Source organism: Gossypium raimondii, chromosome 10 (assembly GCF_025698545.1).
Source record: "Gossypium raimondii isolate GPD5lz chromosome 10, ASM2569854v1, whole genome shotgun sequence".
In the NCBI taxonomy this organism is placed as follows: domain Eukaryota; kingdom Viridiplantae; phylum Streptophyta; class Magnoliopsida; order Malvales; family Malvaceae; genus Gossypium; species Gossypium raimondii.
In genome coordinates, this window is record NC_068574.1 from 60,801,860 (window position 1) to 60,814,150 (window position 12,291).

The 12,291-nt window shown below is 31.2% G+C and overlaps 2 protein-coding genes across 2 annotated transcripts; both read left to right on the forward strand.

Annotated features, from left to right (window-relative positions):
- The first annotated feature begins 143 nt into the window (after positions 1–143).
- Positions 144–1,848, forward strand: LOC105777238 (uncharacterized acetyltransferase At3g50280-like). The gene has a single exon (XM_012600381.2). The coding sequence runs from the start codon at positions 215–217 to the stop codon at positions 1,655–1,657; it is 1,443 nt and encodes a 480-aa protein (XP_012455835.1). The 5' UTR covers positions 144–214; the 3' UTR covers positions 1,658–1,848.
- An 8,491-nt stretch (positions 1,849–10,339) lies between these two features.
- Positions 10,340–11,951, forward strand: LOC105777237 (uncharacterized acetyltransferase At3g50280). The gene has a single exon (XM_012600380.2). It carries the CDS (start codon positions 10,406–10,408, stop codon positions 11,804–11,806), a length of 1,401 nt encoding a protein of 466 aa, XP_012455834.1. The 5' UTR covers positions 10,340–10,405; the 3' UTR covers positions 11,807–11,951.
- The last annotated feature ends 340 nt before the right edge of the window (positions 11,952–12,291 follow it).

A 12,291-nucleotide genomic window follows, 5' to 3' on the forward strand; every position in this document is an offset into this window, starting at 1 on the left:
ATATCCATTCTTTTTCCCCTGTCAAATTATAGAATAAAATAATCCATCTGATTTTTCAATCAATCAATTAAAAAAAAAAAAACAAACCCAAATCTACCATATTCATGCACCCAAATCTCTATAAATAGTTGCCCTCCATTCACAATCTTCAAATCCATAACCAGTGAACTCAGTGAACTGAAAAAAGAAAACCCGGAATTTTAAAGACAAAAAAATGCCTTCTTCTCCGTTGATTCTTCTCTCAAAAACCATGATTTTCCCAGACCAAAAATCAAACCTTGAAGACCTCAAGCTTTCAGTTTCCGATCTTCCTATGCTATCTTGCCATTACATTCAAAAAGGTTGCCTCTTTACTCGCCCTTCAATCCCCATTAATTCACTGATTTCCCTTCTCAAACAATCCTTGTCCAAGACGCTGTCGTTTTTCCCTCCTCTCGCCGGCCGTTTTTACACAGACCCAAATGGTTACATTTACATTACTTGTAACGACGCCGGCGTTGAATTCCACCATGCCAAATGTGACACCAAGTTCATCCGTGACGTCATCGGTCCGGTTCATGTACCGGAGTTGGTTAAAGAGTTTTTCACCTTTGATAAAACGGTGAGTTATCGAGGACATTATAAACCGATCATGGCGGTCCAGTTCACTGAGTTAGCTGATGGGGTTTTTATTGGGTGCTCAGTTAACCATGCGGTGACTGACGGTACGTCGTTTTGGAACTTTTTCAATACTTTTGCTGAAATTTGCCGGAAAGTTAGTAATAACAATAATCAGAGCGTTGAAAAAATTTCCCGGCGGCCGGATTTTTCACGGGAATCGGTTTTGATTTCGTCTGCGGTTTTGCGAGTACCGGAAGGAGGACCCAAGGTTACTTTTAACGAAAACGAGCCATTACGTGAGAGAATTTTCAGTTTTAGCAGAGAAGCTATAATGGAACTTAAAGCTAAAGTTAACAACAAAAACGATGCGTTTCAACTCACCGCCGGCGATTTCAACTTCAACGCCGTTGAAATTATGGGGAAACAAAGTAACGACAAGTATTTACCGGGAATTTTCGAAAATTTTTTCAAATGCGCCGCCGTTTCAACAACGCCGGAGATTTCATCGTTTCAATCACTCTCAGCTCTTCTATGGCGAGCAGTCACACGAGCAAGGAAACTTCCGGCTAGCAAAACGACGACGTTTAGAATGGCGGTGAATTGCCGTCACAGGTTGAACCCAAAAATGGATCCTTTATATTTCGGAAACGCAATTCAAAGCATTCCGACTTACGCATCGGCCGGTGACGTCACGTCACGTGACATACGGTGGTGCGCCGAGCAATTGAACGAAAGCGTGAAAGCTCATGACGACGAGACAGTTCGTCGTTTTATTTGTAATTGGGAAAAGGATCCACGGTGTTTTCCGTTGGGAAATTTCGATGGTGCTTCGATGACGATGGGGAGTTCACCGAGGTTTCCGATGTACGACAATGATTTTGGATGGGGTCGGCCGTTGGCAGTTAGGAGTGGCGGAGCTAATAAATTTGATGGGAAGATCTCCGCCTTTCCAGGGCGGGAAGGGAACGGTAGCGTTGATTTAGAGGTGGTTTTGGCGCCAGAAACGATGGCCGGGATCGAGTCGGATCGCGAGTTCATGCAATATGTAACCGTTTAAAATCGAACGGTGTAGATGTATTTTTATGTTATTACGTGTTATGTTTTAGACCGTTGGATAGGTTTGGTTTTAAGTAAAGATGGGTCCAGGATTATGGGATTGGTGGTTTTCATAACGGTCTTGATGTTTGTGATCTAAGATATGTAACACAGTAATTATAGGTTAAATAAATAATAATTTTGGAATTAAAATTTCATATAATCATAATTATAAGTTATAATTAATCAAATGTGTCTACGGTAAATAAGGTTTTGGGAGCCGGATTAATGGTTAAATCGATTAGATGTACTAGTTTTCAACCTAATCAATTTGGTTCAGTTGGTTCGACTGCTGGTTCAACCGGTTCGTAAGTCAATCGATTCAACTCCTTATTTTAGATTGGTATTTTGATCAGTCCGATTTTGAAAACAATGACGAAAATTAAATCTATTCATGAGTTAGATTATCTGTTTAAATCCAAAATTGAATTTAGTATTTGGAAAAGGTAGGAAAAAGTACTAAGGGTCTGTTTGATTGCCAGTAAAATGTTTTCCGTAAAATGATTTCTGGAAAATGTTTTACTTTTCTGTAAAATGATTTACTGGAAAATATTTTCTGGTGTTTGATTGAATCTGTGTAAAATATTTTCTGAAAATATTTTTCGAAAAAGTTGTTTTTACATATTAATATATATTAATAATTTTTATATTTTAAATTATTTTACATATATTGTAATGATTTATTTATAATAATACTCAATTATTAAGCTACAATATTAATCGTTATAAATTGAAAAAACTAATATCAAATAAATTATTTGTACTTGTGTTAAAAAACAAGTATTGAATAATTAAAAAACAAGTTCTTGAAAAATCGATAAATGTAAGCGATTTTCTACGGAAATGAAGGAAGGAATGAAGGAGGCGATAGAGAGAGAGCACGGAAAATGTCTTACGGAAATTGAAAGGGTAAGACATTTTCCCTAAAATGTAACCCATTTTTCCTTGTTTTGGAGTTCATTTTCCAAATGGAAAATGTTTTCCGCCAATCAAACGCTGAAAAAGTTGGAAATGATTTTCCGGAAAATCAATTCCGTCAATCAAACAGACCCTAAGTTCAAAAAATAAGTTCAGCAAGAAAACTTAGGCCTGTTTGAAATATTACTCGGGCTTAGACTCCATCATTCAATGCTCAACTTTGACCTTGATTCGGTTTTCTAATTATGCATTTATATATATATAATGTAATTTATATAAAATAAAAAGTAGGTCTATAATATTATATAACACTATAAGATAAATTTGATTACACTTGAGTGAAAAAACTTACATAAATATATATATATATATATATTTATAAGGAGTTTATATTTAGAAAACGTGAGCTTAATTAAGATGGTTAAATTTTGGAAATTAATGTCTTAGGTTCGAACTCATCATAATAATTTTTCTTTTTGAAAGTGTGATAACTTACAGATATGTGTATGAATAATCACAAGTATCAAAAATTACAAAAAGATTATCTGAGTAATCACAAAATAGAAACAAAAACACCTTCAGATTAATATTGGTCACTTTGTAACGTGAGGGTCTTTTAATCATTTTCCTATTGGATTAGCATCCAATTCACTCCGAACATTAACTCAATAAATACCTTCAATAATAGTTTAAATATTAAAAATAATAAGCATTTATGTTAAAAATTTTAATACCCAACAAAATAATTTATTAAATATTAAATTTAAATACCACCTCAGGTGCAGTGGCAAATCACATAAATCTCATGAAAATAACACATGTTTAAAATTTAGAGACGAAACTGTTGGAATGGACAGCTACAAACTCCGAACATAAACAATAAAACGAATATGAAAAGATAAACTAAAATTAATCATCTGTAAATACAAACGAACTTAAACAACTATAAAATGTGTTAATGTTATACCTAAAATTTTGGTTTTTCTTTCTCTTTGGGTGTAAATTAATTGGTGGGTCGAGTGTTGGACAAAAGTTGGCATGCATTGTTAGAATATTCTTCTGAAAAAGGTGACTTGGTTCATTGATCATTTATACGTACGTAGTATATAGTTCAAAAATATAGGTTTAATAAGTTGAATTAAGGGACTAGTTTGGTGAACAAACATATATAATTACAACAACCCTTAATTATTGGTCAAAAATAAATCACTACTTAATAAAATTTACGTGTGACATATGTTAAATAAAAGAAATTCAGAAAACATATATAATGAGGAAAATTTTTATTTTGTTTGGTAAAATTCCACTTTCAATATAATCAAATAGAGTCTGTATTAAATTTTGGAAAAAATAATAGTTGATTCGAGTTTAATCTAGTTTTATTTTTAGAATTCGAGTTTAATTTCGTACGATTTACTCGATTATACTCCATCAGACTCTTTAATTATTATCGATTGAGCTTTAGCTTGATTGACATTATTATTGTTATCAGTGCAAGCGAATGGATTCGATCATAGGCGAATCCAGGGAGGTTGACAGGGGCCCGGCCCCCCCTAAAATGGAAATTTGTTGTCTTGGCCATTTAGAAAATTTTAAATTAGTTAAGGTGAAATTGTACTTTGTCCCCCCTAAAATTATGAAAATTTAATTTAATCCTTTAAAAATTATAAAGATATAGATATTAAAGATTAAAATTTTATTTCAGCCCCCCCCCCAAAAAAAAGAATTTCTAGCTTCGCCCCTAGATTTGATTGCGCTAAAGTGCATTATTTGGGATGAGTGTTCGATTGAATCGAGTGAAAAAATTTTGAGTTAATCGAGTTCACAAGTCCTGTTTTATCATCCTAACTCAATTTGAATTTTTTTCAAATCGAGTCGAATCGAGTGAAATTAAAAAATAAACATATCAAATAAAAATATTGTTATAATATAACTAATTCCATAAATTTATGTCAGAGCACATAAATTTGAAACCAAATATATTTGAAATTTTTTCAAAGCAAAATAGTAATAAAAATACTTGAGTTGATGAATTTGAATCATTAATTAGGTCCCAAAATTATTATTTTAGAAATTTTTAAAATTTTAACATCTTTTATATATTTTTATAATTTTTGAAAAATATAAATTTTGAAATTTTATAAATATTTTGAATTTTTGAAAATTATTTTGATTATTTTGTAATTTTTGTTTGAGAGAAACCAATTTGCTTGTTTTCAAAGTTAACAGGGACCAAAGTGGTATTTACACCAATCTATTATTCGAATTGTGAAATTCAACTCGACTCGAACTCGAAACTCGAATCAAGTTATTCGAGTTGACTTGAATAATTTAATAACTCGAGTAATTTTATTCGATTAGCTCAAAATTCAAAAATCTTTTTATTTTTTCGAATTGAATCGAGTTTTACTCACCCTTATGCATTATCATCCTATTTAAGGGTTGGGAAGGGGTTATGAATAGCTCTAGGCATTTGTATAAAAAAAGAGCAAATATGATAAAAACTTATAATGAGATAATATTCAAAAAAAAAAAGTAATCTAGTGAAAAAAATCTCAACCAACATATACTTGACTTTCAACTTGATCACTTACGTTAGTGCTCGACTTGATTGAGACTTTTCAATATTAATTAAAGCGGAAGAAAAACATAATGATAAATCTAATCCTCAACATTAACAAGTTTCTTTTAGTTAAATTTGACTATTAATATTTTAAATCGAAATGTTGTTTAGAAATTTTAATTTTTTAACAATGTTGACGTAATAACTCGTATGATTGTTTACGTGTACTAAATATTGATATGATACCATTTATTTTATATGTCACATTAATAAATATTCAAATTATTTGAATTAAGTATTAAGATACTAAACTTTATTACAATCAAATTAAATTAAATTTAAAAAAAAATCGAATGCATCATTAGAAAATTAAATGGTGATGGAAAAGAAAAGATTAAAATTTCATTGGATGAACCTTTACATTAAAATTCCAGCAGATACCTGAATGTACCCAAAATTACATGTTCACCGACTAAATAGTTGTTCTTGAACTGTCTAGCCAAGGTTCAGTGCAACAACACTCACTTAAATGTACTAATTAAACTATATATTAAAATAAACACCAATAATTAAATCATAAAATTCTTTATGGTCGTCGGTATATATTGAACTGTCATACACGTGGCAATTTGTCAAGGCCTTTTTATTTATGATTAAAATCACCCCTCCTCTCTTTTGGCATTCCATACCAATCTTTAATTTTTTATTTCTTTAAGTCAAACAATTAAGTAAGCTACAAACATACAATTGGACTTGAATCACATGGTTTTATTATGCCCTTTGGTATTTCTACCTTTTGGGTTTTCTAAATTTAGTCCCTTTGTTTTTAATTCCATAAGTTTGCATTCACGGGGCAGGCCAGCTGCTCGATATTTTGGAGGGTTTGGACAAAAATATTAGATTTAGATCTAACTTGATTTCTAACATTCAAGGTGCCAGATCTGGCCTCAAGCCTGGACTTAGGGGTTGTTTGAGAGTGCATTCGTCCAAGACCTAAGGCTGAAAGAGCCCAAAAATTATTAAATGCCTACAACTTTCAATTTTTCACCTTAAAGGCTTCATCCCCTAAGGCCCCAAAAACTTTTCAGCTTTTATTGTATTGCATTTTATATATATATTTTAAAAGGGCTTAATTTATTGTTTCACCTACGGCCTCAAAAATGTCAAGAACGAGCCTACCTAGCCTTGCCCCTTTTTTAATTATATTGTTTTGATATATTATATAATTTATACCACATAAAATATACAATAATGTTATAAAAATTTATAAAAAAATATTAAATTAAAAATAGCCTTTTATGTAAAAAATTAAAAAATAATATGAGCTGGCATAAAATTAATTTGGGTTAGTCATTTATAAATATAGGCAGGCTTGGACAAAATTTTTCAGTTCATATTTCGGGTTAGACTAGATTTGGGCAAGCTAAAAAAATAAATAAATGTTGCTAATACATACTCTACTCGTCTGATTTAAAAATTAAAGTCCAATTAATAATACTGCTAATGGAATTTAGTTAAATTTTAACATTAGGCATTCTGATATTCAAAGGTCTGATTTAAAGATCAATCTCCAATTGCTAACACATATTCAAATTTAATAGAAATCAATTAACAGTGTTATGAAATGTAGGGGACTAAATTGCAAAGGTCCAAAAATCACAAGGAGAGGTGAAAAATTAGACCTAAAAAATAAAATAATAATGTCAGACGCCGACAAATCAGAAATGGCTGGATTTAAAGATTCTTCTTAACTTAATTAACCGACTTTTAACTGTAGATCAAACAATAATGTGCTAATAATTAAGAGTATATAAGATATTGTAATTATCAGCATCATATTTTAAGAAAAATTGGATTAAAATCATTAGAGACAGTTCAAGATTAGCTAAAAACAACTGAGATTCTTTCTAATGTCTTGGGATTTGAAAAGAGTGACAACCAACATAGATAATTATGTTATTAAGACACAAGTGGGTGAGGGTGGATTCTTAGTATTTTGTATGAAAATATTTTGATTTTTGTTTTTATGGAATCTTTGAGAATGTTATGGAGATTTGGATTGTGCTTATTTTAAACCAAATTATTGTGTGTGTGTGTGTTTTTTTTTAATTTACAAAATAGAATGATTCAAATCAATGCTTTACAAATAATATATATTCACTTGTGTTATTTAATCAAATATTAATGAGCTAATTTAATTGGTAAGAAGGGTTGTCAAGGTTTGAATTTCGATTTCTGTGCCAACATATTAAAGTGTGTGCCATTTTAGTCGAGTTAGTTTTAGATTCAGGTTTTTATTATTTGAGTTCTGATTGTTTTAGATTCAAATTATTCGAGTTCAACTTATTTCTAGCTCGGGTCATTTCTAATATGATGAAATCAGGTTGGGTCGAATTCGAAATTGACTTTTTGTTAGTTATTTTGAGTTCAACGTTTACATCTTTTTTCAATTTGGTCATTATTCTTTCTTTTTAAGCTAAATTTGACCGTTAACTTTTTGAAAAGAGTTGAATTGTTATTTTTTAACGGAAATACTCGCTAAAACATTAAATTTTTAAACATGATAGCTCAAATGGCAATCACATTTACTTCATGCTTTTTGTATTTATGAATTTTTATAACTTTTAAATTATTTGTTAGTGTGACATATAAGGCAAATAATATCATGTCACTATAAAAGTGCAATTGAATTGCCATGTGGATTGTTACACCAATATGTTAAAAATAATATTTTAATCAACATTTTGTTTAAAGAAGTGATATAACTTTTTAAAGGTTAATAGCCAAATTTAAAAAAAAAATACAACTTGTAAACATTGAGGGCTAAATTTGACATTATACATATATCAAATACATAAGTCCAATATGAGAAAGTATGTACCCTTAAAATCGTCCCAAAAAAAAACAAGATTTAATTGTACAAGAAACTAGGCGAGTCGAGTTGGTTTTATTCAATTTTGGGTTTTTTTTCTATGACTTTTGGGTTTTTGTCATTTTGGGTTTTGATTGTTTCGAGTTCAAGTGATTCAAGTTTACCAATTGAATCTTTCGAGTGAGATTATCTCAAATTTAAGTCATTTTAAGTTCAAATCATTTCTAATTCAAATCATCTCTAATATGACCAAATCAAGTTGGGTCGAATTCAAATTTAAATTAATAAAATTGAATTCTCGAATTGAATCAAAATTGACCGGTCTAATTATATTATAAGAACAAATATATATATATATATATATATATATATATATATATATATATATATATAATGGGGATACCCTAGCTATTACCGACCAAATCAGTTTACAATCTATATAAGATGCAATCTAAAACATATATATGAGTCAAACCTTGGAGCAAAATGGCAAATTAGAAGAGATTTGGTATATGGATTTGGATGGATGCATATCTCGCATATGTGGGCTTTCTTTATGTATAAATCCAAGATTTATATAGTCTTTGATAGATTCCTCAAATATGAAGTAAAAATCTCCTCCCCATTACTATATCTATTTTTCTTTTTCTAGTCAATCTAGAAGAAAGGGTTTAAAATATTCAAGATTCCAACTTCAATGTCATTTTAGAAAATGATATCATCATAAATTAAATTTTATTCCCAACTTTGAAATTTAATACTCCCTTCATCTCGTTAAAGTTGACACATTTTAATCTTGAGTGGTCAAAATTTTCTATCTTCGACTTCAATTATTTCTAATATTTTAAATTTTTTTTCAAATTTTATTTTTAATAAAATTTAAAATATAAGAGGCCAAAGTTAAAAAATATTAGTCAAAATATGACCAATTTAGTTTAATAGAAAGATTTATCAAATAGCAAGAGCTTCCTTCAATTTTGAGAATTCTTTTCATTACCCACTAGCTACTCCCACTTGTTGAATAAGAAGCAAACTTGTGAAATCATAAGCTTAAATTAAAAACAACTTGAACTTCAACATTGAAAAAAATATAGGGTAATGATCCTTTTGCCCTAATTTAAAAAATAATGAAACCTTGTGTATTGGGCCTGATGGTCAGGATGTTCATTGTCCTAGGTATGGCCTAGGTTTGAGTCGTGTTATTGTTAGTGCTCTACCCTCTTTTTATAATTCACCAAAAAGAAAGGAACTCGACTAATATTATTATAGGTTCTTAATCATATCTGCTTTTTTTGATACAATGTCTAGAACTACCTATAACCCCTCCTCAACCCTTAACGCTCTCCTGCACTAATAATAATGTCGATATCAAAACAACTTAACTTTTTTAATTATTTCAGATTAATTAATGATAATTTGGAAATGGTTTGGACAAATATTATCTCTAAACTTAGCTTAAAGTGCATTTAATTACTCTTGATAAAATCATCATTACTTTACAAATAGTGGGGATGAACCCTTCCATTATAGGCAAGCCAATACTACTTTAAGTTTCAAATTCATCAACCATATTAACATTTGATAAAAAAAACAACATATTGATTTTAATTTTCTTAATTAATAGAAAAAAATAATTGATGAAGGATAGGCTAATGAGCGTTCCATCCAGCTAGGCCGGCCTAGTTGGCATGTACTGGTCGAGATCGAGTTTAGTATCTATTATTTCAACTATAATTTTAATTATAGTGTAAATAGATTCTTCCCTATAATTTTATTATGATTTTTTAAAAAAAAAAACAGAGAAAAGGGTTATTTGGGCGAGCTAAATTAGCTAAACCCGAGTTTTAGGTTTGATTTTTTTTAAAATCAAGCTTAAGCCCAACTCGATTTATAAACACCTTTAAATATTAACTACAACCTTGAGCACAAATGTGATATTAATAACTAGAGTCAACCAATTTTTACAAATATCTCAACTTGAGAATCTCTTTTTAAAAGATCAATAAACAAATATTTTAATAAGATATTAAATAAAAAAATAAAAAGATCTGATTGAATTATTGTGATTAACATTATTTTATGAATGTTATTATGAAAAACAGATAAGAAAATATTTAGCCACATGAGACAAAGAAGAACATCTAAAAGAAATATAAAAAAGCCAAACACCCATTTAACACACAATTTAATAAAGGAAATCAAAAAAACAAAACAACATAAGGCTTATATGTAAAAATGTATAAATGCATGCACCCTCTTCACAATTCCCTATAAATAACCTTTCCATTCACTTCCATTTTCCCTCACTTTCTATCCTTCCCAATCAAAAAAGAGTCAAATTTTCCCTTAAAACAAACATGCCTTCATCTTCTTCAACTTTCCCTGTTACTTTAGTTTCAAAAACCATGATTTTCCCAGACCAAAAATCAAATCTTGGCGAACTTAAGCTTTCAGTTTCGGATCTACCTATGTTGTCTTGTCATTATATTCAGAAAGGTTGTCTTTTTACTCGTCCTTCAATCCCTATTAACTCACTCATTTCGGTTCTGAAACAAGCCCTTTCTAAAACGCTGTCGTTTTTCTCACCTCTCGCCGGTCGTCTTTATACTGATCGGAATGGGTATATTTATATTACATGCAACGACGCCGGCGTTGAGTTTCACCATGCAAAAGGTACCACTTTGTTCATCAGAGACGTCATTAGTCCACTTGATGTTCCATGGTTTGTGAAAGGCTTCTTTTGTTATGATAAAACAGTGAGTTATCAAGGACATTATATGCCGATCATGGCGGTCCAACTCACTGAGTTGGCTGATGGGGTTTTCATCGGATGTTCGGTTAATCATGCAGTGACTGACGGTACGTCGTTTTGGAATTTCTTCAACAGTTTCGCTGAAATTTGTAAAAGAATTAGTGATAATTGTTGTAATCAGAGTATTGAAAAGATTACACGGCGACCGGATTTTACAAGGGAAACGGTGTTGAATTCGCCAGCGGTTTTACGATTACCGGAGGGAGGACCCAAAGTTACTTTCAACGAAAACGAACCGTTACGTGAAAGAATTTTCAGTTTCAGTAAAGAAGCAATAATGGAACTTAAAGCTAAAGCTAACAACTTTCAACTCAACGCCGGCGATTTCAACTCCGCCGGTGAAATTATGGGGAAACAAAGTAACGACAAATATAAACCCATACCGGAGATTTCATCTTTTCAGTCACTTTCCGCTCTACTCTGGCGAGCCGTCACGCGTGGGAGGAAGTTACCGGCTTCCAAAACGACGACGTTTCGCATGGCGGTGAATTGTCGTCACCGATTAAGCCCAAAGCTTAATACATTATACTTTGGTAACGCTATTCAAAGCATCCCAACATACGCGTCAGCAGGTGACGTCACGTCACGTGATCTACGCTGGTGTGCGCAGCGATTGAATGAGAACGTGAAGGCCCATGACGACGAAACGGTGCGTCGTTTTATTAAAGAATGGGAAAAGGATCCACGGTGTTTCCCGTTAGGGAATTTCGACGGAGCGTCGATGACGATGGGGAGTTCACCGAGGTTTCCGATGTATGACAATGATTTTGGGTGGGGACGGCCGTTGGCGGTTAGGAGTGGCGGAGCTAATAAATTTGATGGGAAGATCTCCGCCTTTCCGGGGCGGGAAGGGAACGGTAGCGTTGATTTAGAGGTTGTTTTGGCGCCGGAAACTATGGCAGCTATTGAATTGGACGGTGAATTTATGCGATATGTGTCGAATTAAGTTTGGGTTTTTGGGTTTGTGTGTGTGGGTTTGTAATTTTGTAATATTTTTCAGTTTCTGTTTTGTTGGAAATAGCTTTGTGCTTTGAAGTTTGTACCTTTTAATCAGTAAATTTAATCTTTTATATGTTTTTTTAGTAAATAAATTATTATCATTTATTATTATTATTATTAGGTAAATTAAGTAGAAGGTATCTAACTATGAAAAATTACAAAATGGTCATTCAACTACTTAATTTTATTATTTTTTATCATTTTTATCACCAATTGATTAACATAAAATAAAACATCCAAAATTCAATATAATTCGATGACAAAAAAGATAAAATTGAATAGTTGAGTAACTAAAAAAGAAAATTACTAATAATTGAATGATAATTTTTGTAACTTTTCATAATTGAGTGATCAAAATGGAAAAAAAATCATAGTTGAGTGTCATCTACTGTAGTTTACCCAACATTAACCCCAATCATTACATAGGAAGAT

Bases quoted from the DNA above. Each gene is read 5' to 3' on its own strand.
- LOC105777238 (XM_012600381.2), top strand. From the start codon at position 215: ATGCCTTCTTCTCCGTTGATTCTTCTCTCAAAAACCATGATTTTCCCA.
- LOC105777237 (XM_012600380.2), top strand. From the start codon at position 10,406: ATGCCTTCATCTTCTTCAACTTTCCCTGTTACTTTAGTTTCAAAAACC.